Source organism: Bos mutus, chromosome 15, assembly GCF_027580195.1.
Source record: "Bos mutus isolate GX-2022 chromosome 15, NWIPB_WYAK_1.1, whole genome shotgun sequence".
NCBI lineage: Eukaryota > Metazoa > Chordata > Mammalia > Artiodactyla > Bovidae > Bos > Bos mutus.
Genome location: NC_091631.1, coordinates 51,812,655 through 51,840,053, shown reverse-complemented (window position 1 = coordinate 51,840,053; position 27,399 = coordinate 51,812,655). Strand labels below are relative to the sequence as shown.

Sequence of the window (27,399 nt, the reverse complement as noted above, 5' to 3'; positions counted from 1 at the left end):
CGAGCCTGATGACCCTGAGGCTCTGGGGGCCTCAGCTGGAGGTCCACCCCAGGGGCTGTTGCTAATACCCCCTGATACCCTAGCCTCAGAACTGGTCCAAAGCACCCCTGCAGGGATTGCTCCTGGGGGGCCTCCTGCCATTGAGGAGAGCCCATCCCCAGGCTCTCCAGAGCCCCCCCAAGAGGAAAGGAGGCCAAGTGGGTGTGAGCCTGACTTGGAGAGCAGCGGCAGCAGCAGCAGCAGCAGCCTGGCCTCTCGCCTTGGCTCGGAGGTCCTGGGGCAGGTGACCAACTTTCCGTGGGACCTACAGAGCCCGCGGGGATCTGAGTGGGCCGTGGGTGAGTCAGGCCCTGGGCCCACAGAGCGGCACCCCAGCGCCTTCCTGGCGCCCCAGCTGCTCCCCATGCAGAGCTCCACTGAGGAGCAGTCAGAGAGCGAAGACTACTCTGAGGACCAGAGGTTCTACCAGCACATCCTGCAGATGGTCAAGATCTCCCGGCGGCTAGAGGGTCTGGGGTTGCCCGAGAGTATGCAGGAGATGCCGGGCCAAGACCTGGCCAGCGTGATCTGCTGCCTGGCTGCCGAGTCTTCCAGGCTGTCTAGCGAGGGTGAGCACGAGGCCATCAGAGCCATGGACTCTGGGCTTCTGCCTTGGGGGCCGGAGCCGCAGGAGCATCCTCCAGAAGTGGACGTTGCCCCGGCCGCGCAGGAGGCCTGTAGTCTCCTGCCAGGCAGCAGCCCCCTCACGCAGGGGCTGGTCGAGCTGAGTTCCAGCAGAGGGCTTGCGGCAGAGCCAGGCAAGATGCAGCTTCTCGACCAGGTAGGCTTCTCAGAGAGCATCACGGCCATCAGGCCCAGTGAACTTGGCAGGGAGGGAGCAGGTTGTGCTGACAATCTTAACCCAGCCATCAGGTCAGCTTTCCTTTTGTCTGTCCTTCCTCGGTGACCAGGGAGCCCTTAGCCACCCGGGATGGCCATCTTGTGGGATGACATGCATTTCCTGTTTCTTCTACCCCATCACCTACAAGATGGGGGTGGAGGGTGTCTGGGCTTCCCTTCCCTTGATCTGACCGTACTTAACGGGTGCTTTACATGCTCTGAAGATGATCTGTTTTGAGGGTGAGTAAGGTGGCACAGATCATGGTGTTCATGCAAGATGTAGGAACTGTTCCAGGATTTGGGAGCCTTCCCCATCAGCTGATAGTATAGAGAGGTCCTCCCAAGTAGACACCCTGCCCCCAGCCTCTGAACTTAGTCCCTTCTCGGAATCACACAGAATTAGTGAGTTACAGTGCCTAGGGTCACAGAGACTCAGACCCGACTGAAGTGACTTAGCACAGAGAGTTAATACTGTCCTGAGGCTATGATGTGCTCAGTTGCTCAGTTGTGTCTGACTCTTGGTGATCCCATAGGCTGTAGCCCACCAGACTCCTCTGTCCATGGAATTTTCCTGGCAAGAATGTTGGAGTGGGTTGCCATTCCCTTCTCCTGACCCAGGAATTGAACTTGAGCTTCTCACGTCTCCTGCACTGACATGCAGGTTCTTAACTAGCGCCACCTGAGAGGAGAGACCGAAACCTGGACTCTCTTCTGCTCAGTGGCTGCTGCTGCTCCTTCCTTCCCAGGGCTTCCAGAACCTTGTGAATAGCCTGTGTCAAATTTGCACAGACCGCTTCTCCCCCTAGTGGGATCTACCAAAGAGTGGGCTTGCCCTGTCATTCGGGGCCCTTTGTCCCTTTAAAGAGTCACCACCGTCTTCATTCAGAAGTCAAATAAGACACAGACCATGGGGTTTATCTGCATTTCCCTGGCTTCTTTTGCTGTTGCCCAGCTGTGGCTTTACTCAGTTCCTACCTCAGTTCCTAACTGCTGACATGCCTGGGTTCTCCGTTAGCTCTAATAACCCCTGTAGCACTATAAACATCAGATAAGCTGCAGATTATCTTGCAAAGTTTTAATTAGCTCAATGGCGGCAAGTTTATCCGCTCTGAAGGACAACGCCATGCACAACTCTTAGCCAAAGTTAATGGCCATCTATAGAAGCTGATCAGCTAGGAGCCAGGGATGTATAATTTCCCTACTAACTGCTGATGTGGTAAAGGCCTGGGAGAACAAAGCCCTCAGCGGGCACGTCTCCCTCCCTCAGGCCCCCAGCACGTCAGCAAATTAGCCATGTCAGGAGTCTGTAATTTTCCCTTAATACAGTGTGGGAAGAATTTTGCTCACTGATCTGCTGGGTGGGCTGGGCGGCTGGGAGGAGCCAGTCAGGTTTGCTCATGGTGCACCGCAGAGCAGCTCTCCTGGGCTCCTTTTCTGCCACAGCCAGGAGCAGTGTGAGATACTGGCTTAGACACTGCCCTGCTTCTCATATCTACTCCTGTGGTTGCTGGCCCCGCGATTTGGGGCAGGCAGAGGTCTTGACCTCACCATTCTCCATTTGCTCTTGTGGGGACTGGGACTTCAGATGGTTTTGAGAGTGGAATGAGACAGGTGCTTTTACCCAGGAGCCCAGGGCTCAGGCAGTGTTGGCCAGTTTTATTATCTTCAGCTCCTTTTCTGCCTCGAGAAGATACCCTGCAACAGGCTAGATGACTGGGAATCTCTTTGGGTTGGCCAAAAAGTTGGGCTTTTTCCATAAAATGATACAGAAAACCCCAAATGAACTTTTAGCCAACCCAATACAAAGATTTCGGGGGTGGAGGGTGGCAGTGGGTGGTCTCATGTCACCTTTCAACTGAGAGTCTAATGCCTTTCCCGGGCAGAAACAGGTTGTGTTTGGAACCCACCCAGTGGTCTGGCCTCAGGCAAGAAGATAGGCCACCTGAACCTCTCATCTTGACCCCCTTAGGTTCCCCTTTCTCTCTTCAGTCACTGTGGGATTAGAGTGGAATGGAATTTTTGTTTTATACACATTTTAAGTTTAAGAAATGGATTTTGAGGAGCTCATTGTAAACCATCACCAAAATGCTCTCCTGCCTCTAAGTTTCTAAGTCCAGACCATTGTAACACTAATCTGTTATGATAGCAGTTCCATGGCACTGGGGTAGCCCAGGCTACACACACACATGCTGGGGTAGCCCGGACCACACACACACGTGCTGGGGTAGCCCGGGCCACGCACACACGCGCTGGAGTAGCCCGGGCCACGCACACACGTGGCTGGGGTAGCCCGGGCTATGCACACACGTGCTGGGGTAGCCCGGGCCACGTACACACGTGCTGGGGTAGCCTGGATCACGCACACACACTCTGGGGTAGCCCTGGCCACGCACACAACGCGCTGGGGTAGCCTGGATCACGCACACATGCGCTGGGGTAGTTCTGGCCACACACACATGCGCTGGGGTAGCCTGGATCACGCACACACGCGCTGGGGTAGCCTGGATCACACACACACGCACTGGGGTAGCCTGGATCACGCACACACGCGCTGGGGTAGCCCGGGCCACGCACACACGTGCTAGGGTAGCCTGGATCATGCACACACGCGCTGGGGTAGCCCGGGCCACGCACACATGCCCTGGGGTAGCCGGGCCATGCACACATGCACTGGGGTAGTCTGGGCCATGCACACGTGCTTCTTACATTCAGTATCTCATTTGAAGTTCTCAGCAGACCTTAAGTAGCATGCACATATCATCTGTGACTTGCAGATGAGTAAACCGAGAATCCAAGATCCTATGAGTGGCCCAAGTCTCACAAATTCTGCCATCTCTCTGGTGTCTCTCCCCAGTCCTCATGGGCATGAAGCCCACCATCCTGAGAATAGATAGAGGAGCGGCCGCAGTAGTCCTCTGGCTGAGCTCTCTCCAGCCTCTTTGCTCCTCAGGAGAGCAGAGAGAGAATTCTTCTGTTTCTCATGTGTTTTTTTTTTTTTTTTAACTTATTTTTGGCCATGCAGTGTGGCATGTGGGACCTTAGTTTCCTGAGCAGGACTTGAACCCATGCCCCCTGCAGTGGAAGCATGGGGCCCTAACCACTTGACCACCAGGGAATTACCCTCATGGGTGTGTTTCAAAGTGAATATTCATTTTAATCAAAGTAATACATGCCCATATTAAACAATGCCAAGACAAGCCAAAAGGTGCAAAACAAAATATAGCAGTTCTACGGTGTGGGTACCCCTCCCACCTCTACCCTGGCAATGCCTTTATTCTGGTGTCTGCTTCCATATTTGTAAATAATATGCTTAGGCTGCTTTTTCTTGATTCATCAGTTTTCAGCTTTATGTATGAGTCTTCTCATGCTGGGAGATGAGGCTTTTGTCTCTGCTCCCCACCCCCTCCCCAGCTTCCTCTGTGGCTTCAGAAGGGAAGAGCAGGGCCCTCTGCAGCTTTTCCAGACGTGGAAGATAGCTTTTCCAGACGCTTGCTGGGAGATAGCCACAGAGTTACGAGAATCGGGAAACCAGCCCGTGATTCTCACGTGGTTGGCACAATGCTGACTTCTGGATGTTGTGTTTCTTTAGCAGCCTCTGAACGGAGGTGGTTTAAACTTGAGCGGGCAGGATTTAGATGTTTTATTTTTACATCCATCTCCACACTCTTAGAGCCCTGTGATTACTTGGGTTTCTAACAGGATGTTTTCTGTTGCCCAGGCCCTGGGCTCCTCGTTAGCCCCCGTCCATGTTCCTCTCGGGGGCCTGGCTCCATTAAGGGGCCTGGTGGATGCCCCGCCTTCTGCTCTTCGTGGACCTCAGAGTGTGAGCCTGGGGAGCTCGGTGGAGTCTGGTCAGCTCGGCGAACTCTTGCTGGTAAATGCTTTTTTTTCTGTGTACAGTGTAGTTAGTTACCGTGGGGCCTCCGTGTTCCTTGCTAGGAGCCGTGGCCCATCGAGAAATAGAGGGCACAGGCTGAGTCCTCAACACTCATATGGTGTGGAAGAAGGTGAGTCACACCTGGGTGATGCTGAACGTGGGTGGGCCGTGGAGGACGGTCAGAGAGACTCAGGGCTCATTTCCCGGTCCCTGCGGCCAGGGCAGTAGGAGTTGGACAGGGAGGGACCAGTGTGAGCTGGAGCTGCTGGGTCAGCTTCTCAGACGTGGTGGCCTCGCTCTAGGTGCCATCTTTACAGATGTGAAAGCATGCTGAGGGTCTTCCCACTGAGTGCCCTGACCTTCCTTCTTTTTGGAGCCATCACAGGGTCTCAAGCCTTCTGCTGCTGCAAAAGGTCTCCTGGGCTCCATCCATGAGGACAAGAACGCTCTCAGCCTCTTGGCTTTAGGGGAGGAGACCAACGAGGAGGATGAGGCAGAGAGTGACAACCAGGTAAGAATGAATCCTTTTCTTGGCCTGAAAATCCTCTGGGCCGTTAAAAAAAACAACAACGAAAATTTTTTTAAAAAATTGTGGTCAAATATATACACCTTGAAAGTTACATTTAAACCACTTTTAAGTGTACAATTCAGTGGCCTTAACTACCCTCGCAGTGTTATACAGTCTTCATCATCACCTGTCTCCAAAGCTTGTTCATAATCCCAGAAATACTGTGTACCCATTAAACAATAACTCTGCATCCTCCCCTCTCCGCAGTCCCTGATCTACTCTGTCTCTGTGAATTTGCCTGTTCTAGATATTTCATAGACTTGGAATCATGCTGTCTTTGTCCTCTTGTGTGTCTGGCTTCTTTCATATAGCATAGTGTTTTGTAGCATGTGTGATTGGATGGTATTTCATTGTATGAAATTACCACATTCCATTCAGCCGTTCATCTGTTGGTGGGTACTTGAGCTGCTTTAACCTTCTGGTTTAACCTCTGTGCTACTTTGAAAATCAGTGAAAGCGGTTTTCCAGCCCACAGCTTCCTTGTTTGCCCAGTCTGTATCCCTGCTGGGTCTGACCCAGGAGTGGAGCTCTCGGACCTGTGAGGAGCTTCTGGTCCTGCACCCGGGGCTGACCAGTTTCCTTGCCATCGTTTTCATTTTCAGAGCGTCCGCAGCTCAAGTGAGCTTCTTAGGAACCTGCACCTGGACATCGGGGCGCTGGGGGGTGACTTTGAGTATGAGGTAAGAGCCCGAAGCGCCTGCAGACAGACGTCTCAGCCCGGCAGGTTCCCCCTTCCTTCCTAAGCGTGTCTTCTCAGGGAGACATATTTGGAAAGAGAACTCTTTAGTCCCGGTCCTGTCCAGATGGGATTTCTGGGGTTGAGGGAAGTACAAGCAGGGAAAGGAATTCATCCATTCACTCATTTATCAAATAACTGCCATTTATCAGCTCTTTCTGTGTGTGGCACTTCACTGTCAGCCATACAAGCCTCAGTTAGCTGCGATTCCTGCCCTCGAAGAGTTTATATTCTTATAAAAGAGAGACCCGTGTAACCAGAACACAAGAGTAGCATGCAGGGAGGGAGGCCGTCCGGGCAGTAAGCCGCAGTGCTGTGGGGAGCAGAATTCGGGGGTGTCCCGTCTGTTTGGGAAGGCTTTAGTGAGAATCTGACACCTGAGGTGAGCCGGGAAGAACGGTAGCATGGCCAGAGGAGCAGAGGCGAGCCGCGAGGGAGAGAGCCCGCTGCAGGGCTGAATGGGCAGAGGCAGGAGGGGAGGACGAGGGCCATCCTTTCACCCGGAGCTCGGGGCGTGTGTGGCAGAGGATCGGGAGGCGGGGCTGTGGAGGTGGGTTGGGCTGGGTCTTGGAAGGCCTGAGCGCCGGCTGAGAAGTTGGGACTGAATTACATAGGTGTTGGGAGCCATCGGAGGGTATAAATGGAAGTGTAATGCCATCTGGGTTCGTTCTTTTTTTTTTTTTTTTTAATTAAAAATTTTTTTATTTGGCTGTGTTGGAGCTTAGTTGTAGCACTCAGGATCTTCAGTCTTCACTGTGGTATGCGGGCTCTTTAGTTTCAGCACGTGGGATGTAGTTCCAACCAGGATCAAACCCGGGCTCCCTGAATTGGGAGTGCGGAGTCTTAGCCACTGGACTGCCAGGGAAGTCTCCCCATCCGGATTCTTAATGTCTTTTGAGTGCTGGCTGTGGGGCAGCCGTGTGCTGGACCCTGTGGGCGACCCGAACACTGGTAAGGTGTGGTCCAGGGTGGGCTCCAGGACTGTGCGGTCAGAGAGGAAGGCTGCTGGGTACTCCGGTGAGCCCTCAGTATATGATGAATAAATGAATATTTAGGAAGTGTTAAAGCAAGGGAGAGTGTGTAAAGAGCTCTAGCACAGCTACACTGTTCAGAATTTATTTGGTTGCATCAGGTCTTGGTTGTGGCACAGGGAATCTTTTGGTTGAGGCATGTGGAATCTAGTTCCCTGACCAGAGTTTGAATGCGGACCCCTGCACTGGGAGAGCAGAGTCTTAGCCACCAGACCACCAGGGAAGTCCTTAGAGGGGAGAGAAATTACCTGCTGAGAGATCAGGGAGAACTTGGAAGAGACAACATTTGACCTGGATCTTGAAGAGAAATAGTTAAGTTTTAGACGTGGGAGTGGAAGGGATGTTTTAGGCAAGTGAACAGCTTGGACAAAGACACAAGGCCTGGGAACCACAGAATGTGGAGGGAAGAGCTTCCAGACTGTGCCCCCAGCAGCTGTGTTGCTTCTCATCTCTTTCCCCGGTCTGTCCTCCACTCCCACCAGAATGTTCTTTAAAACGAACAGACAAAACCTAAAACTCATCATGTCATTGTAATAGCTAAAGTCTCCAACGCATTTTTTCTACTGAAAAAGGCACATTGCCTACTGTTTGTTCTTGGCCTAGTGTCTAATTTAGTAATTTTTTGACAATTAAGCTTTCTCTAAAGGAATGTCTAGTCAAGGCTATGGTTTTTCCAGTGGTCATGTATGGATGTGAGAGTTGGACTGTGAAGAAAGCTGAGCACCGAAGAATTGATGCTTTTGAACTGTGGTGTTGGAGAAGATTCTTGAGAGTCCCTTAGACTGCAAGGAGATCCAGCCAGTCCATCCTAAAGGAGATCAGTCCTGGGTGTTCATTGGAAGGACTGATGCTAAAGCTGAAACTCCAATACTTCGGCCATCTCATGCGAAGAGTTGACTCATTGGAAAAGACCCTGATGCTGGGAGGGATTGGGGGCAGGAGGAGAAGGGGACGATAGAGGATGAGATGGCTGGATGGCATCACCGACTTGATGGACGTGAGTTTGAGTGAACTCCGGGAGTTGATGATGGACAGGGAGGCCTGGCGTGCTGCAATTCATGGGGTGGCAAAGAGTTGGACACGACTGGGCAACTGAACTGAACTGAAGGGTGCCCAAAGTATTCAAACAACCAATACATCATGAAGTCAGCAACTCAGATTTCCCCAAACATTGAAATATTGATTGCCAGGTCAGTTAAACTTTCCATAAAGTAGAAAATTCTCTTAAAGACTTTAAACACTTTCAAATGAAGAGATCACTCACATTTATTAGAATGGTCATAAAACTGACCAATGAAACAATAGGGTGTGTATCATGGATTTCACCGTTTCCTTATTATCTTTTAGTATTATATCCTTATCATCCCTTTTCACATCCTTATCGTTTCTGACTTTTGCTTTGTGATCTTCAGCTCTCCTCGAGAGCCTGGAGAAGGTCCCAGGCTGGCTGAGGTTGAGGATGCTCGCTGACCCCTGAGGTGTTGTTTAGTAGCTCAGTTGTGTTTGACTTTTTGCCCCCATGGACTGCAGCATGCCACGCTTCGCTGTCCTTCACCATCTTCCAGAGGTTGCTCAAACTCATGTCCTGAGATGTAGGTGGGCTTTTTCAGCTGACTTCACTCTAGCCATTAGGTGGGTCCCATTTTATACTTAGGCTGTCTGGTTTTATTTTTTAAGGTTACTTTTTGGCTGTGCTGGGTCTTCTATGCAGTGTGCAGGGGTGTGGCATGCAGGCTTATAGTTGCCCCACAACATGTGGGATCTTAGTTCCCCAACCAGGGTTCGAACCCATGTCCCTTGCAATGGAAGGCGGATTCTTAACCACTGGACCACCTGGGGAGTCCCCGAGCTGTCTCTGTTGCCTCAGAAACTGTCTCCGTTTTTGGCTCTGCTCAATCATGTATGCTTTGATTATGACTTTGACACTTTCTGCCATGTGTGACACTTTTTCTGAGTGTCATCAACCTAATTTGGGTGTACTTTGAAACTCTTCCTTTCAAGTGTGGCATGGTCTGTTGGCATTAAATCCATAGCCTTCTGTCTCTTTGATGCTTTTGAAATGATAACTTTTTTTTGTTCTCATCTGCCATTAAGATGTTAAGATGCTGTTGGAGTCAGTAGCTCAGGTTCTGAGCCTGGAAGGATGACCATGAGTAGGAATATGGTGTCAGGAGGATTCACTGGCTTTTGGAGAAAGGGCAGTCTCCCCGAGACCGAGCAAATTGAGAGTAAAGATTCTGGCCTGTTCATGTCTGTGTGTCCATCACCGGGCTTGCTGTGGAAATTAGGAAGTGCATTGGGTGTATTTTGCTGAGCAGTTGAGAGGATGATGGGCTTCCCTGGTGGCTGAGCTGGTGAAGAATCCACTGCAATGCAGGAGACCCCAGTTCGATTCTGGGGTTGGGAAGATCCACTGGAGAAGGGATAGGCTACCCACTCTGGCATTCTTGGGCTTTCCTGGTGGCTCAGATGGTAAAGAATCCACCTGCAACGCAGGAGACTTGGGTTTGATCCCTGGGTTAGGAAGATCCCTTGGAGAAGGAAACGGCTACCCACTCCAGTATTCTGGCCTGGAGAATTCCGAGGACAGAAGAGCCTTGTGGCTAAGTCCATGGGGTCACGAAGAGTCGGACACAACTGAGTGACTTTCACTTTCTCTTGAGAGGATGAATAGGTGAGTGAGTGACTGAGCCACGCTGGGACCGGAGGATGTGCTGGTAGGTCTCGTTGTGCTTCTTTCTTCCCTGGGTTTTCCCAGGTCCTGGCTAGAGTGGATACTTGGTCCCTGCTTCAGCTGGTGAACTGAAAATCCCCATATGGACCAATCATAATGTACTATGACTTGGAAGAGTTAATTTTTACTTTATAATATAAATGTCAACAAAAAAAGGGATTTTCTTCTTTGACATGTCCTGGATTTTCAGACGCTTCCCTTCTGATCTTTATGTGCTTCTTTGAAGGAGTGGGAGTTTTTAAGTGCATTTTTTTATAACCTCTTTAATATAAATAGGCAACTCAGTGTGATGGGGGGAAAATGTCTGGAGTGGGAGGTGTTACATACACTCCCCACCACTGTCTCTAGCATCCCAGCAGATTTCCTTCTTTTTGCCACATGGAGTGTTGGAGTCTTGTGTTCTAGCCTCAGGCAGGAACTGGGGCTTTTGGTGGTGGGAAAAGTTCGTGTTGGGGATGAACGGGAGTTTCAGGATAGACAAAGCTGTCTCTGATTGCCATACCCTATAAAATGGCTTTTGTCCCAGTTTATTGGTAGGGCTCAGACGGTAAAGAATCTGCCTGCAGTGCAGGAGACCCAGGTTTGATCCCTGGGTCAGGAAGATCCCCTTGAGAACGAAATGGCAACCCACTCCAATATTCTTACCTGGAGAATCCCACGGACAGAGGAGCTGGGCAGGCTATGCTCCATGGGGTTGTAGAGAGTCGGACACGACTTGGTGACCGAACAGCAGTAGTGTAGACTGTGGGTCCTCTGAGCTGCCTACCTCTTCCGGCTCTTGGGCATCTCAGGCTGCCCGAGATGGAGAGCTTATCCGATGGTTTGTTCTACCCTGTCTCGTGGTGAACAGTCACTGTGCTCATGATTCCATGAGAGGGCAGCAGGATGGCGAGAATGCCTCTCTCTCCCCTTCCCCCTCCTCTCCTGCCTTCAGCTTAAACCCATTTCTAGTCTATTACAGAATCAAAAGCGCTCAGTTCCTGGAACAGACACTAAGAATGGAAGGGAGTGAAAGAGGGGAGGCTGAAGGGTAGGCGAGCAGGCAGCAGGTGGCCTTGTGGAGCTGGTGAAAAGCCCATCAGCAGATCAAAGGGGAGGGAGGGAGCTGCGCTTAGAAATAACAGGATGATGTCAGTGTGATTGGAAAGCGCTAACCACACCACCGGGGAGCGGTGCAAAGAGCTGAGATGGACTGGGTGGGAATGAGACGTGGGAAAGAAACCAGACTGACGTTTGGCTTGGTGGGGGTCTCCGCAGCATGGGATCAGTGCAAGGACGTCGTGTTCAGCTCCCCTGTTCCCCACCCTGAGCCCCCCTATAGATCGTAGGGCCCCTGCCTTTGTGTTCTGGGCTACAGGAGGGGGACTGTGGTGTCGGAGACCTCAGAGCTTTTGGGGGGGTACATTCAATATTCATGAACCGATTCTTACAGGCACTCTCCTGCACCCTCCCCCACCCCCCTTCATGCAGATGGCAAGATCTTTTGGAGTAAACAGCAGGAATGTGCCTTGAGACACTCAAGGACCAGGGGCTGTGACAGGAGGAGACAGAAGGAGCGTGAGCATGGTTGAACTGGGAGTAGGGCCGCGCTGGGGGTGTGTCCCCGTTCTCATTCATAGGACGCTGGTGCAGGGGGCCATGTGCAGGGGCCTGGGCGGGGCCTCAGGCCGTGGGCCCCGAGATGGCATGAGGAGCAGGGGTGGAGAGGAGCATGGAGGCGGCTGGGTTTTCCAGACACTCAGCTCCCGTCATCCATTTGTGGATGATCCACAACAGATGCCTGTGCCTCTACCATCTTCCCCACAAGATGTCCCTGTGCCCGCACTGTCACTGCAGTTGACGTGGGCACGGGGAATGCAAGTTCATTTATTTTAATGTTCGCCACGTTTTAATATTTTACTATTTAGATAGACAGAATAGGTTCAGCTCTGTCACGAAATGCTCTTCTTTTGATGGCTTGAGAGTGGCATCGCCTGGGCCTGACATTCTTGCCGTCTGGCAGTATTCTCTCATGTGTAAGAATGGGAATCTCCACGTGGATCTGGTGTCCTCTGATTCTTGATAGCGTACTTGTTTTTCCATCATCCTGAATATCCATAGTTGACTTTTGTTTAGCTATTTTCCATCTCATAACCACCATGACAAATATAATCTGACCTCTGTATAGCTTTGTAAACTAGATATCACTTTACAGAGTAGGACTTCTTCTCTCTGTGTTGACGCACTTAATCATTTTTAAAAATTGCGTCCCAAACACTGACTGAGCAGCTTGTATGTACCAGAGGGCACTGCGGATATTAGGGAGCTGATGTGGTGGGGGCGACAGGCAAGGAAGCCAGCTGTTATAGTACAGTAGCAGTTGTGCAAAAGGTGGGGCAGGCTAATCTCAGGAAGGCTTCCTGGAAGAGGTGATGCTGTCAGGACCGGTGGGAGCTTCTCAGGGTAGATTCTGTGTGTATATTAAGGGTATGCACGACAGAGCAGGGAAATAGCGTGATGTTTGTTTGCAGGCAGGATGTGTGTGGCTGGAGATGACCTCAGAGGAGCAGGCAGGGCTGGGTGAGAAAGGCCGTGAGCCGTGCAAGGAGACGTGAACTTGTGGTCCGATACGCTCTCTGTCCTCCAATCAGATGTCTGTGCCCGTCTTTCATCAGGAGATGAGCATGGCCAGGGCGGATTGGTCCTGCTCGCTGGGTCAGACACCTTTCACTCCCCGCAAGACACCCCCACATTCTTCTTCTCCGTAAGATTTTTCATTAATTTTTGTTGGATTATAGTTGCTTTACGATGTTGTGTTCGTTTCCGCCGTATGGCAAAGTGAACCGGCTCTGTGTTTACATGGACTCCCTCCCTTTGGCTTTGCCTCCCATTTAGGTCAGCGTGGAGCACTGAACTGTGCTGTGCAGCTCGCCACTGTTCCCTGCGCTGTACAGTGGGTTCTCGTTAGTTACCTGCTTTTTACATAGTATCAATAGAGTATATATGTCAGTCCGAGTCCCCACTCCCCGCTTGGTATCCATACGTTTGTTCTCTGTCTCTCTCTCTGCTTTGCAAAGATTACCTGTACCCTTTTTCTAGATTATACATATATGCGTTAATATACACTATTTGTTTTTCTTTCTGACTTAACTTCACTCTGTATAACAGTCTCTGGGTCCATCCACATCTCTGCAAATGGTGCAGTTTCATTCCTTTTTATGGCTGAGTAATAAAGAGTCCATTGTATACATGTGCCACATCCTCCGTGAGCCCCCAACCAGTCAGTGCGTACTGGCCACTGCTGAGAGCTGGCCACTGTGGGGACACTGAGGTGAGGAGGCCTGGCCTTGCCCTGGAGATGCCTCTCAAAGAGGAGGGAGGAGCTGACTGTGCGGATTTCCCCCACGCTGCAGTTGGGGTGTCGGGAGGGCGGGCAGCACTGGAGGGTACCGTGCTTTGGTGCTGCCAGGGCACGAGGGAAGCTCACCCCTTCTCTGTTCAGCCTCCGCTTCCTTCCCCGGGGCACAGGCTAGGGGCTCATGACAGCATCAGCACCGTGTTCTGTGCCCTTTGCTTCCGGCAGTTAAGGCTCATAGCCAGGGCCACCGGGGACGTTTCACTTTTCTCCAGACCCAGCTGAATTCCTTGAGGGCAAGGTCGGTGTTCATACTTGGGTCCCCATGGCAGGGTTGAGAAGGTGCTCAGTCAGTGAACGTGTGGGTCTCATCATAAAACATGAGTTATCCGGAGCTCCCTGGTGGTCTAGTGGCTATGACTCCACATGCTGCCAATGCAGGGGGCCTGCGTTTGATCCCTGGTCATGGAACTAAGATCCCACTTGCCACAACTAAGAGTTCACATGCTGCAACTAAAAAAGATTGAAAAAGATCTTGCATGCCGCAATAAAGATCCAAGATCCTGCCTGCCACAATAAGACTGGTACAGCCAAATAAGCGTACGAAAAAATGAGTTAGCGTTTACGGAGTGCTTGCAGTGTCCAGGTACAGTTCTCTGCTCTTTACTCACTTAATGAGCATTAACTCATTTAATCTTTCCAACAGTCCCATGAGATAGGCCTTATGATACCCCCTCATTTTAGGGGAAGAAATTGAGGCACAGAAAATTTAGTTTGCACGAGGTCCCTGGAAGCATGGAGCCAGGATTTGAAACCTGGGTGTTCTGTCTCCGAAGCTGGGCTCTGAAGGCACTCTGCTGCTTCTTTCTCTTAATCATCCTTGGAAAGTTTGGGTGGGCCTGTTGGTCAGCTGCCAGACCCACAGTGGGTGGTCACAGCTTTGGGTTCAGTGGATCCTTTAACAGACGGCATGGGTGGATGCTGGATTTGGGGCTTCTCCTTGGCCCTCTGGACTCTGGTCATCGGGCTTCTTGTTGGAGTGTCCAGAGTCAGGGGTCAGGAGGTTTCAAAAGTCCCTGCCCATAAGCTGTTCACACTGACGGCCCAAGTGTCAGGCCAAATGTTTTCTGGGAGGAGGTCTTCTCTGCCTGAGCTCAGGAGAGATCACTGGCTGTATTTCCAAGGGTGGGGGTTCCTTTTCTTTTTGTGGCAGCTCTAAACGTTTGCCTAGGTCTCTTCTCTAGGTCTTTCCCATGGGCTTTGTGAGTGAGAAGCAGAGTGGGGAGCTGTAGAGGGGTGCTGCTCCCGTCTGCTTTGAAGAGACCCTGCAGAGGGGACCTTGGTGGATTAACGGCCTGAAGCTCCTGAACCTTTGATCTGCCCCAGCTTGTGCCAAGGCTCGGCTTGTTGAAGGAGTCGGTGGTGGTGCAGCAGGCCCCAGAGCAGGGCCATTTCTGCCTGATGACTGCGGGACTCTCCACAGGGCTAGAGGCCCTCTCAGACCTGGGCTGTGGCCCGAGGCTCTCCTCCTCGGGCGCTGTCCTTCCCTGTCTCCCGCCACAGGTCTCAGACCTGTGTTCCCAGGCCTCTCCCCACCTTCCGTGTCCTCTATGGGCCTTTCCCCCCCGTCAGTCTCCTACACACCTCACCCCATCTGGCACCTCGTGCCCAGAGGACTCACTTGACAGTCCTCCGACAGAGGAGCCTGGCTCCTGGGCTGCTTGTGTAGCCTCCTGGTGGCGGGTGGGGGGCGGTGCTTTAGGGAGAGCCTCCTCATTGCTATGGAGAAGGGGCACCCTTTCCATATTTCTTCCCTGCTGCCTTTTAAAAATGAAAAACAGAAGCTCTGGACCTTTCTCTCATGAGGTTCTCTGTCATCATTATCAGAAACAAATATTGACTTCTGAGCCTGCAATCTTACGGTTTGGCCAGTGGGACTGGAACAAGACAGATTTATTACTTGAGGATGTGATGGGTGGTCATAGAGTCGGGCACTGTCCAGGGCCCTGGATTCCAAGCCCTTCAGTGGAGGGGCGTCAGGTTGGGTGTATCCAGGTCAACATGGAAGTTCAGAGTCAGTGGATCTGGGCTGGAGCCAGGAGTCTGTTTTTAAAAGCTTTTGAGGTATGGGATAACCATTGGTTTCAGAACTGCAGGCATCAAGGAACAATGGCAGTTCTGTCTTATCAAGTCTCCAAACTCTTTGCATTAATTCCTGATGTCTTCCCTTCTGACGCGGTTGGCTGCTCCCTAGGAGTCTCCAAGAGCAAGCCAGCCAGAGGAGAAGGACGTTTCTCTTGATTCCGATGCTGCTGGCCCCCTTACTTCTGGCAAGCCCTTCAGCCAAGGTGCAGACAGCAGCCTGAGCAGTGCTGATGACAAAGAGCGACAGCGAAGAGAGGCAAGTTGGCTCCCAGAAAAAGGAAAGACTGAGAAGAATGATCCTGGGACGTCCAGAAGTGGGGTGGACCCCGGAGGTGATCAGCCTGCCAACACCACTGAAAAAGAGGCACCAGAGGACCCGGTGGACGCAGGAGAGCAGGGTTCCAGGAAGGAAGAGGCAGCAGAGGAGCCAAAGGAGGAGGCCTCTGTCCCGAAGGAGAGCAGATCGGAGGCGAGTGAAGTAAGTCACTTGGTCCTGTGGGCAGTTGCTGGCTCCAGCCCTCTCTGCTCTCTTGAGCCCAGAGCACGTTTCTCTCTTTTCATCTTTATTACTGAGTCAGAAGCTTCATTTGTAGACCCTGCAATGGGCTGTCAACATAAGCCAGAACCCTTAATTGTGACAAATATGCCCAGACCCAGCAGGCAGTAAAATCCTGAATGAAACTCCATACCTGCTGGCACTAGAAATTCAGAGCAGACATTTGCTTTTCCACGGGCACCCTCCTGGGATATTCATGCTCTTCTGGGCTCCCACTTACTTCCTCTCGCCATTTCCCACCTCCCCCTCCTACTTTTTGACATCAGTTTTGGGTTATTCCTGGTTGCATCTTATATTCCTATAAAGAGAGGAGGCATTGAGGGAGGTGGGGGGGCCACATTTGGGAGTGTCCTGCCCCAGCACCAGTTAGTCAGGTTACAGGAAGTCTTGGCAAGATGAGGCCAGTGACCCAGATGAACAGACGTAGGAGCCAGGGGTGAGAGCATTTGGTGTCTTCATTTTCCAGCCCTTAGTCCTGCTCCTCCTCCAGGGGGCTGGTGAGGGAATTCATTAAAGAGCTTTTCACTGCTTTCTGGAAAAGATGCTCTTGTCATATTTTTCTAGGAGAGCATCAGACTTCTCCACAGCTGACTTTCTAGCCACCTCCCACTCCGCTTCACTTGGCTGTCCCTCCACGTGTAGAGTGTTGCCTCTACTGGGCTGCCCAGCCTGAGTGGGCTGGGGGCTGGGAATGGGAGGGTCCACAGGCCTCTTTCAGGTTTTCCAGAGGAGGCGGATTTCGGTTTGGGTTCAGCCCTGTGTGGGCGCCATGGAGGCTGATAACGACCCTCTGTCTTCTGCTCCAGTGACTTCTCTGTGTCTGTCTCCCCAGGAGTCGGAGATCAGTGAACACGGGGGAGCAACTACAGCTCTCAGACTCTGCTGCTTCTGACCCCAAGCCCTTCCTTGGCTTGGTGAGTCTGAGTCTGAGATGGGAGTTGGGGGGGTGGGGCGGTGGGCAGCAGAGTAGTGATAAAGAGCATGGATATGCGAGTTACTGTGGTTAAATAATTTGCCGAGCATCTCACAGCTTGTAAGTGAGGAAGTTAGGACTCAAACTTGGGTCTTGTCTAACTCCATTTCCTCAGCTCGCCTTACCAAGGGTAACAGTACCTACTTTTTAGGTTTGTTGCGAGAAGAAAGTGGGGTAAAGTGTGTGTACATCATTAGCATATGAATATTAAACAAGCATAGCTGTTATTACTACTGCTGCATGAACTGCCTGTGAGATCATATGAAATCATGGCCTCTGGGCTCTTAACAGGAGCATTGCATGAGTGTAGGAGATTAGAGACTGTGTGTGTATGTGTTTATGGGATCACTGAACTGTGGCAAGGAAGGATCAGTCCTCAGGCTCTGACCAAGACGTGTGCTGTGGTGTGGCCATTTCCAAAGTGAAGGCTGCTCTGGAATGCCAGCATCCGTAGTGTCTTTGTTCTAGCCCTTCCACCTTCCACTGAGCCTCCCGAATCCTGGCTTCACTTGCCGGGTTTGTATCTAAGGGGAGTAGTCTGGGGTGCTTTTTGGCAGAGTGTTTCTTTAGAAACCATGCTCCATCTGTTTGGAGGAGGCAGATCAAAGGGAAGGGATTAGTGGGAGAGGGTCAGGGATGAGCAGTAGTGATACGAAGGGGTGCAGAGGAATTAGGAGGCTTGTGCGCTCAAGCCCCTCGCTGAGCCATGGGCTTAAGGAGCCAGATGGCAGCTGCATTGAGTGGAGTAGAACTCACGCTGAAAGGAAAATGTCATCCACAAAGAAAACCCACAAGCCAGGGAGAGGAGGCAAAGTCACTGTTGGCAGAAACCATCATGAAGAGTCACTGTGCCACAGAGCTCTCTGAAGCAAGGGCCCTGGCCCTTCTCAGGGAGTCGCCCTGTGGAGGAGTGTGTCCGTCAGCATTTTTCTTCTTTACGGGAGTGGGTGGAGGAAGCCACAGCCAGCAGGACCAGACCTTGGCTGGGCGTCCTGCCATTCATCAGGGCTGATGACAGAACTGTCCCTGTTAGCATGCTGTCGGGTAGCAATCCATCACCTAGCCCAGTGGGGCTCCTGGCTTCGGAGGGGGAGGGGTCCTGGCTCTGCAGCAGCCAGAGGGCAGTGGGGAGCTGGCACTTGCGTGGGCCCTTGCTGTCCATCCCAAAGAGAAGCCAGTGGAGAAAGTGGTGCTGATCCATCCCCATTGTCCAGAGGGGCACCTGTATGGGAAGGGGAAAGAACGCGCTGGGAGGGGCCTGGCAGGCCCTGTTTCCTACCTGCCCACAGACCTGGGCACTTAGGCCTCTTGTCGGACGCCAGGAGGGAGAGACAGCTGGAAAGTGACGTGCTTTGCAGCACGTGTCAGGCAAAAAGCTTGGGCTCTGGAGTTGGCCCAGGGCACATCTGACCCCCAGCCCTGCTGCTTAACAGATGCGTGACCTTGGGCAAGTTACATGGGCTCTCAAACGGCTTCCTACTCTGCGAGATAAAAATAAGAGGACAGTCTCTTTGGGTTACTTTCTTCCCCTGTAATTCGATTATGAAAAATTTCAACTGTATGGAAAAATTAAAAGAATTTTATAGCAAATACCTACATACTCACTCCCTAGAGTCTGCAGTGAGCAGTATACCGTAGTTGCTTTACCACATACCTTTCCATCTAGTAACAGAATTATTTGGAAGAAAAGCAAAAGTGTTAGTCGCTCCGTCATGTCCTACTCTTTGTGACTCCATGGGCTGTAGCCCCGCCAGGCTCCTCTGTCCATAAGATTCTCCAGGCAAGAATGGGTTGTCATTTTCTACTCCAGGGGATCTTCCTGACCCAGGGATCGAACCCGGGTCTCCTGCATTGTAGGCAGATTCTTTACTGTCTGAGCCACCAGGGAAGCCCAATGTTATTTTAAAGATGAGGTTAGTGAGTAGGTGTTGGAATGCTTGGCACAGTGTCTGGCACGTAGTAGGCGTCTTTCTGGAAGGTGGGGGTGGAGGAGAGGCCCTGATCTCTGGTGGGCACTGACCGTGATTGGGGGAGAGCTGACCTCTCTGTCTCTGCCATCTCCAGGGCTTCGGTTTCCGCAGCCAGATCTCAGAGCGCCTGCTGGATATGGACGTGCACTCCTCCGTCCTGGATGGAGCCCGGTGGGAGGTGAGTCTCTCTGGGGCTGGGCTGGGGCCTCATTTTGGGGATGATCAAGAGCTGAGGCCTGCCCATCCCAGGGTGCATTTCTGAGAGTTCTCTCCCTTCTGGTTCATCAAGGGAAGGCCCTGACGGTGCCTGCGATGGGGCTTCTGGTGTTTGTGGTCTGTTGCTGCTGTGAATTAAGGGCATTCCCTGCACCCCCTCTCCCTGTTTTTGTCTCTTCATCTATTCATTTAGCACCTGAGGGCCGACCATTTGCGCCTGTGCAAAAAAGCACTGTGCAGCTTGTGGATTTCAGGGCACTTCCTAACCTGGCCCATTCAACCTCTGCAGTCATGTCCTCAGCCCACTTGCCATGCCCTGGCTGTGCCCACCGCTCACCATTCCCTGGGGCAACACCGTCCACCGCTTTACCACCCCCCTGCCAGCTGCCTCCCCTTGTGCCCTGAGAGCTCTTTCTTGGTCTCGGAGGCCCACCTCTGATGTCACCTCCTCCATGAAGGATGAATCGGCCCTTCCCTCTGCTTCCCTGAGTGCTCCTGCTTTTGTTTTCTGGTTCTCTGTCTCCCCTGCCAGATGTAAGCTCTGGGCAGGCATGGGTGTCGTTGAACCCAGAGTAGGAGATAAAGATGACTCAGACACAGGTCCTATGTGCAAGGAGCTTGAAGCCAACGTCATTTTTTAATTTTTTTTTAGTATTGAAGGATGGTTTAATATTATGAATCTTCTAAATATATTTCATGATATCTGTGAATCAGAGGATAAAACCTTCTGATCACTTTGAAATCAAAAGGTATTTGATAAATTTAATATTGATTTCTAAAAATAATAGCATTAAGGAAGCCATTTATTTAACATGACTAAAATGATTTTTTTTTTCTCAAAACAAGCACCAATATCATGGTGAAACACTAGCAAATATTTGCAAACAAAACTGACAAGGGATTAATCTCTAAAATATACAAACAGCTCATGTAGCTCAATAACCAAAAAATCAAACAACCCAATCAAAAAATAGGCAGAAGACCTAAACAGACATTTCTTCAAAGAAGACAGACAGATGGTCAACAAATACATGAAAAGGTACTCGGTATCATTAATTATTAGAGAAATGCAAATCAAAACTACAATGAGGTATCACTTTAGACCGGCTGGAATGTCCATCCTTAAAAAGATCTAAAACATAAATGCCAACATCATTTTTGCCTCCTCTGTGGGATTATTGAGAGGAGAGAGGTTCTGACATGCAGTCTCTGCAGGTTTGAGGGGGCATTTGATTTGGGTGAAACAAACAAGGTATTTAATGTGAATCAAGCCTGGGAGCCCTTAGTGAAGCTGGTCCTGAGTCAGGGTAGAGTTGTGAGTCTGGTTGATTGGAGCCTGACATGTTCCTCTCAGCTCTGGCTGATAAGCCTTCCTGGGCCACTGCCTAGCCACCGGGTCCCTGCTGGACACTGGATCTCTCCCCATCACTGCCTGCCCTCCGTTTGCAGCATTGGAGGTCTGTAAAGGCATAGACAAGGCCAGGTGGTGTTCGTCAGGAAGGGTTTGGAGCAGTTTTTGGTGAGGTACCTTTGGCAGCAGGTAAGTGGGAAAGTTACCGAGTTGGCCAGGCAAGGTGATTTTCCATTGCTCTGACTCTAAAATCTGGCCAATATTAGAATCCTTAAGTGAAAGAAAGTGAAAGTCACTCAGCCGTGTCCGACTCAGTCATGTCCGACTCTTTGTGACCCCATGGACTATAGAGTCCATGGAATTCTCTAGTCCAGAATACTGGAGTGGGTAGCCTTTCCCTTCTTCAGGGGATCTTCCCAACCCAGGGATCGAACCTAGGTGTCCCGCATTGCAGGCGGATTCTTTACCAGCTGAGCTACAAGGGAAGCACTTCGGGGGCTTTTAAAAAGACAGATTTCCTTGGGAGGCTTTTGAAAAGAGAGGACCACCAGGGAAGTTCCTGTGATTTACTTAAGTGAAGACTGAATCGTGAACAAAAACAAAACCCCAGAGCTGAGTTTAGGTTAGGGAAGGGGTATCTTGAGCAGTCTTAAGCCAGAGGCTTAGAACAGGCATGTGTCTCCTCGTTCTGAAGAGTGCCGACGTGCCTGATGGCCTTGTCTGGTTCCTTTGACTCCCTTTCTGGGGCAGAAAGTTCTAGGGAGCAAGTAGAACTCTGCTCAAAGGGCCTCTGTGTGGGTACTTGCCCAAGGTATCCCCTTTTCTCTGGCTCAGGACTGGTTGAATTTCTAGCAGAAAGGTGAATCAAGAAGGAAACAGACATTGTCTGCAGTTCATCCTTTCTGATTCAGGGCTCAGCCCCTCAATGTTTATTACGACCACTGTACTTTGTTACCCATCTTATATTTTAGTTTGTGAAATAGATTGGCCTGTGGGAGGCGGGTGCTCTCTGCTGAGTGTGGTGTGATCTGTAGGGAAGACAAGTTGCAAGTTGAGTCCTGGAAGGGGAGGAGGCAGGGCAGGAGAAGGACGCCCGCCCCGCCATTGTCTGTGGGCTCTGCCCGGCTGATGCGATCAGGAATGGCAGCGCTGGCAGGGAGCCCTTCTGCTGCGGGCACCGGGAGGCACTCCCAGGGAGCGTTTCTATTTTTAATGTAATTTGGGGGAGCTGGCTTTTAGTTCAGACCCTGCCCTTCCTCACCCATCCAGATGGCAGAGTCGGCCACAGCTGCCGGGGCTCAGGCTGCCAGTGGAGAGGCGTGGGGGGCTGCGGGCACGGGGCTGGGGACACGGAGGTGTGCCAGCCCGGCCGGAACCCCGCCGGGGAAGATGGAGTGGGCTGTCTCCAGCCCCACCTCTCCTGTTAACCCTCGTGGTCCGGGACAGACGGGGCCCCTGTGAATGTGACGGAAGGAGTACAGGTCCTAGGATGGGGACTGGCACTGGCGAAGCTGGGTGTCTTTTGTTTTTTTTTACCCCCAGGCTGGGGGAGAAGAGGAGGAGTGTGAGGAGAGCTGTGTTTGTGGCCTGCCTTTTTTGGGCCGGAGTTGGGCCCCACTAGAAGCCCTGTACACTGTGGTTCGCTATTGCATTTTTTAAAAGATAATTTTATTTATTTATCTTTGGCTGTGCTGGGTCTTCGTTGCTGTGTGGGCTTTTCTCTCGTTGCGGCGAGAGGGGCCCCTCTCTAGCTGCAGCGTGTGGGCTTCTCATTGCGGTGACTTCTCCTGTTGCAGGTAGCACGGGCTCTAGGGCGCGGGGGCTTCAGTAGTGGTGGCTCCTGGGCCCGAGAGCACAGTCTCAATTGTTGTGGCGCGCAGGCTTAGTTACTCTGGGTGTGTGGGATCTTCCCGGTTCAGGGACGGAACCTGTGTCTCCTGCACTGGCAGACGAATTCTTTACCACTGAGCCACCCAACCTGGGGATCGAACCCATGCCTCTTGCGTCTCCTCCACTGCAGGCGAATTCTTTACCATGGAGCCACCGAGGAAATCCAAGGGAAGCCCTGTGATCCCATTTTGCAGTGGAGGAGGTGCTGGAACTAAGGGTTAAGTCCAGGCTGACAGCAGTGCTCCACCCCTGTAACCTTACCCCTGCAGAAATTTGGTGAATGTATTAAGAATAGTCCTTTTCACCAGCTTGCTAACTTTGCCCCGACACCCAAACTTTAAAATGAGGTTTGGGGCTGACTCTCTTCGTTTCTTCTTTGCACTGTCTGGCAGGTATAATTCCTGATTAGGAAGGGGACATCATTGTGTACTGATGGCACCTGGGTGTCGGGGGATCTCAGAATGGTACAAAGGAGCGCTCCATCTTCCTCCCTTCAGGTTGCCCTCGCAGTGCCCTTCTCATCTGGAGTATAGCTGTCTCTTGTTTCACCACGTCTCCATCTTTCCAGGATCCTCCCTCTTTGATGCACTTTGTCTGCCGTCCCCAGTCCTGCTCACTGAATTTCAGCATTCCCGATGATCGGTGGCTCTGGCGGTTGGGAGCCCGTGGATTTGGGGTGTTCACAGACGTGTCTGCTTTCTCTCTGCAGCTGGCAGTGAATGTTTCCACCTGCAGGAGGCAGGATTTTCTTTTTCTTGTGTGTCCTCCTTCAGCCTGTGGCTTCTGACTCTGCCTGCAGTGGCTGTGTTGTCTGACTCATCCTCCCCAGGGCAGCAAGGCCGGCTCTGGGAGCAGCTGTGAGCCTGGGGGCTTAGCCAGGGCCGCAGGGGCTTCATTGTACAGCAGACAGGCCTTCTCTTCTGCATCCCAAGTGGCCCTCCCTCACCAAGAGCCACCTCTCAGCACCCCCTCCTGGCATGGGCGTCAGTACAGACCCCCACCCCAGTGTGCACTTTCCACTGCTACTTGTCTGCAGGCCCAGAGGTTGGGAAGAGAAGACAAGGATGCCAGCCAGTCCAGCCAAGAGGAGCTGCAGAGCAAGCAGTCTGGAGGCTCGGAGAGGTACCGTGTGTGGGAGGCGGCCCTTGGGGACTTTGGGATGCCGTGGACTTGGGGCCAGAATTCCTGCCTTTGGTCTGCGTGTCTCAGTGTGCTCCTGTCTGAAGGCAGGTGATGAACTGACTGGATGGCCTTGCAGAGTTTGTGTGTGTGTGCGCGTCACGCAAACCAAGACAGAAGTGGGAGGTACTGCTGCAGCGTTTGGTGGGACTTTGTGCCCACAGCACCGTTGTGGGGCCAGGGCTCTGTCCTCTTCACCCGATTGGGTCAACCTCGTGTGTCCTTGGTCATGGGTCAGGGCTGGATAGTCTGCTAGAGGTCTGGGGGACCACGCTAGAGGATTGGTGCTGCAGCTCAGAGCTCTGAGCCACGCCTCGCCACACCAGAAATGGCTGCAGCTGTGTCTGTGTGTGTATATGTGTCTGTGTGTGTATGTCTGTGTGATTGAGAGACAGGGGCTTCCAGCTTCTCAGGCCTGGGCCCATGAAAGAGAAGGGTTGCCACCCTGGCAGGGGAAGGGGGTGGTCATTCTACTTTTTGAACCTTTAAAAGCTATCAGCATTTTTACTTCCCCAAAGCTACAGCTTCATGCATTTTCTATAGAGTGATCATTTGAGGCTGGCTTCTATCTTTCTCCCTCTTTCTGCTCAATTCTTCCATCACTTCGCCAACTCCCGGACCCCAGAGATGGGGATAGATACACCTGTGAGTGTGCCCAGATGTCACTCCTGGGCCACGCAAATGCAGCCCATGACCTGGGAGGGCTGAGTCCAGTCCAGGCAGAGGGTGAGCTCAGTAGGGAGCTTCTCTGTCCTGCTTTTCTGGCTGTGTTGCCCTCCATGGAGGTGGGGCCAGGACTGGGGTCCAGCCCGGAGGAGGCATGGACCTGGGTCCACGTACTCCACTCTGCAGTTCTACTGCTGTTTGAGTGGAGGCAATGACTCTGCTCTCTGCTCAGGTTATCTCCCCCTCTTTTGCGTGAGGAGCGGCTCCAGAGTCTCCTTCACAGCCAGGCCACTGACGAAGGGCCTCCACAGGCCCCAGAGGGGCAGCCTGAGTGGAAGGAGGCAGCGGAGCCTGAGGAGGGCTCTCTGGGCAGCCCCCCACCCTCTGTTTCCCTGCAGAGGTAAGGTCCGGCCGGAAGCCTCCCAGGGTTGGGGGGCAGTGGGTCTGGAGAGGTGGGGAGAGCAGGGGGTGGGTTTGCAGCCTAAGCAGCAGCAATGGAGGTCTCTGGTTAGTGCTTCATATGAACTGAGGAAATCTGCCTCTTCCTAGTCTGCAGCCTGCAGCTACAGTCGGGGTGCACAGGCTGGTTAGGGGAGCTTAGAAACTCTGGCACAAGGAAGTGTCTCTTCTGACCCAGCCACCCCCTGGCAGGGGCTAGGGCAGAGTCTGCTGTCACCCGGGCTGGGCCGTTCCGGCCGGGGTGTGGCCATGTCTCCTGGTCCCCACCTGCCAGCTCCCTTCTTCCCCATGATCATCCCACCGCTGGTCATTCAGCAAGCCCTGGGGGTGGAGGGAGCCCTGCTAGTGCTGGGCCCCAGGTCAGGGAGGTGCAGTGCCCCGGGCTTCCCCCAGGAAGAGAAAGACGCCGGCCTTAGAGCTCACCTGGCTGAAATGAGTCACTGGGGAGGCAGAGCAGCAGCACCCACGGAGCCCCTGCTGTGTGGGGAGGTGGGGAGCGGAGCTGAGACCCGAGGCCTGAGATGGCACATGTTGCTGGGGCTGCCTCCTCCCTTGTCCCCATCAGAGCTCTTGGGCCCCAAGCGGGGTACACCTGGAGCCTCTCACCTTCCTCTGGCTTTAACGCAGTTCCTTCCTTGTTGTTGTCAAGGGAGGCGCTCCCAAGCCCACCTGCTGCCCACGAGAGGGGCCAAGAATGGCGTCCCCAGGCCGAGGGGCCGGGCCCTGGGCAGGAAGAGCCCAAGGAGAAGGTGGCGGTCAGCCCCACCCCGCCAGGCTCTCCAGAGGTGTAAGGGCCAGTTTCCATGTCTGTCCCTGTCCTCCGTTGTGTGGATTGCTTTAGTGTCCATCCCGTCTTGGGTGGTGGGGAGAGGGTGCTCTGGCCCTGGCTCAAGGAGTGGAGTGGGGGGAAAGTGAGTGTACCCTTGGTTCTGTGTGCAGCCTTGACCCCTAAGCAGCCCCCAGGGCTCCCCTCGTCAACACCTAGGGTATGAGGCTGGAAGCGAGGGGGCAGAGTACCTTCTGGGTCCTTAGCAGAAACCTGGTCAACCGCGTTTTCTGCTCTGTCAAGCCCTGTTTTCCTTTAAAAAATTATTAAGGTATTTATGTACCTGGTTGTATGTACACGTGAATTGTACAAGTCAGTGAATGTTTATATACATATGCACCATGTCACAGTCTTCCCTGGTGGCTCAAGACAGTAAATAATCTGCCTACAATGCAGGAGACCTGGGTTCAACCCCTGGGTCAGGCAGATCCCCTGGGGAAGAGAACGGCTACCCACTCCCGTATCCTTGCCTGTAAATTCCATGGACAGAGGAGCCTGGTGGGCTTCAGTCCATGGGTTGCAAAGAGCCGGACATGACTAAGTGACTAACACTTTTCACACACCGTATCATAACCTCCCAGATCTTTGAGAACATTTCCACCCCTCCTGTAAGCTTCCTTGGGCTCCTTTCCTCTTAGTCCACCTGCCCCAGGTCACCACTCTTCTGGCTTGTCGCATAGATTCATTTTTCCTGTTCCCAACTTCATTTGAATGGAATTATCCACTACACAATATAGCTCTTTTGTGCCTGGGTTCACAGCGCACCTACATTGTTACACTTCTAAAACTTAGAAACCTTTTAGCTCTTCTCCCCCCTCACCTCTTTTACAGATGAGGAAACTGAGGTTCAGAGGGGCAAAGGGATTTGCCCAAGGTCACATTGCTAGTTGATTGCAGAATTAGATCTAGATTCTAGTCTCTGGAGCCCTTGACTTCTGTCTCCTGGTCTGCAGCCACTGTGTCTTTTCCCTGCGTGGTGTCAGGGTTTCAGGGTGATACAGTTTTTCCTGCTTGTGAGCTGAGCAGTACAGAAGGATTAAGAGTCTTCAGGATTGGGGCTGATTGTTGAGCAGAGACAGGTTCATGCGCTGATTACTCACAGCAAGTGTCACCAAGGGCTGGAGGGACCCAGGAACGCATGCTCTCCTGTAGCGCTATGTGGTGCTGAAGGAGTGATGTAGGGGAGGGACCCTTGGTGGCTGTGGACAGCCGGATCAGGGTGCTTATGATGAGGACAGGAGGTGACCGGGCTTCAGAAACAGGACCCTCTGGGCAGAGGTCAGGGGTCAGAGGGCGTTTTCCCAGGGCTTCTGGGAGAGAAGTTGGGCAGTGAGGCTCCTCCTGGCCACCCAGGCTGACAAGCCCTCCTCTCTGTGTGTCTCCTCCCGTCCCTGCGAGGCTGTCCCCGCTGGGCCGGCCTCTCCTTGACCCCAGTTTCAGTTCACATGGTGCTCTTAGGAGATGTCTTCTGCTCCTTTCCTGGACTCTTCTCAGGCTCTAGAACTTCCTTGCTATTGACCTTTACAGCTGCCTTAGGAATGGATTTGTTCTCTGGGTTTCGCGGGGGAGTGACTCTGTGCCTCATTTGTATCCATGGAATTTTAATTTGCAGAGGTGACTGAGTGACAACACCGAGAGGCCGATGCCACTGAAAGAAGAATTTATTCCTTATATTTCCAGAGAGAAGAGGGCATGCCATGCCAGGCGGAGCCACGTGGGGAAGGACCAGAGCTGGTCAGGAGGGGAAAGAAGCGAGAAGGAAGAGCATGACCCGGAGTTGTTATTGGGGTTTTCGTGGGATGCAATGGGTGAGGCGGGGTGAGTACTCGAGCGAGTGTGTGTGGGGGGGTGCAGTTTGGATAATTTTCAACGGCTTTGGGCTCTGGGCATGGTCTCTGGTTGCCTGGGGCCCGGCCCTGGGTGATCTAGGGCATGAGAAATAGATTAGGAGATGGTAGGGTGGGTTTGCTTAGGAAAGACATATTCCCTTTGCTGTCTATAAGGATTGC

General features: G+C 52.4%; 1 protein-coding gene across 1 annotated transcript in view; it reads left to right on the top strand.

The window, feature by feature from the left end:
• The window catches only part of CEP164 (centrosomal protein 164), a 79,857-nt gene that overhangs the window by 25,291 nt on the left and 27,167 nt on the right, over positions 1-27,399 (top strand). The window contains 11 exon segments of the mRNA XM_070384154.1: positions 4,598-4,753; positions 5,133-5,267; positions 5,927-6,004; positions 15,414-15,782; positions 16,693-16,713; positions 16,715-16,774; positions 18,898-18,981; positions 23,297-23,382; positions 24,338-24,505; positions 25,214-25,351; positions 27,071-27,208. Of these exon segments, the coding sequence (XP_070240255.1) occupies positions 4,598-4,753; positions 5,133-5,267; positions 5,927-6,004; positions 15,414-15,782; positions 16,693-16,713; positions 16,715-16,774; positions 18,898-18,981; positions 23,297-23,382; positions 24,338-24,505; positions 25,214-25,351; positions 27,071-27,208 (1,433 nt within the window).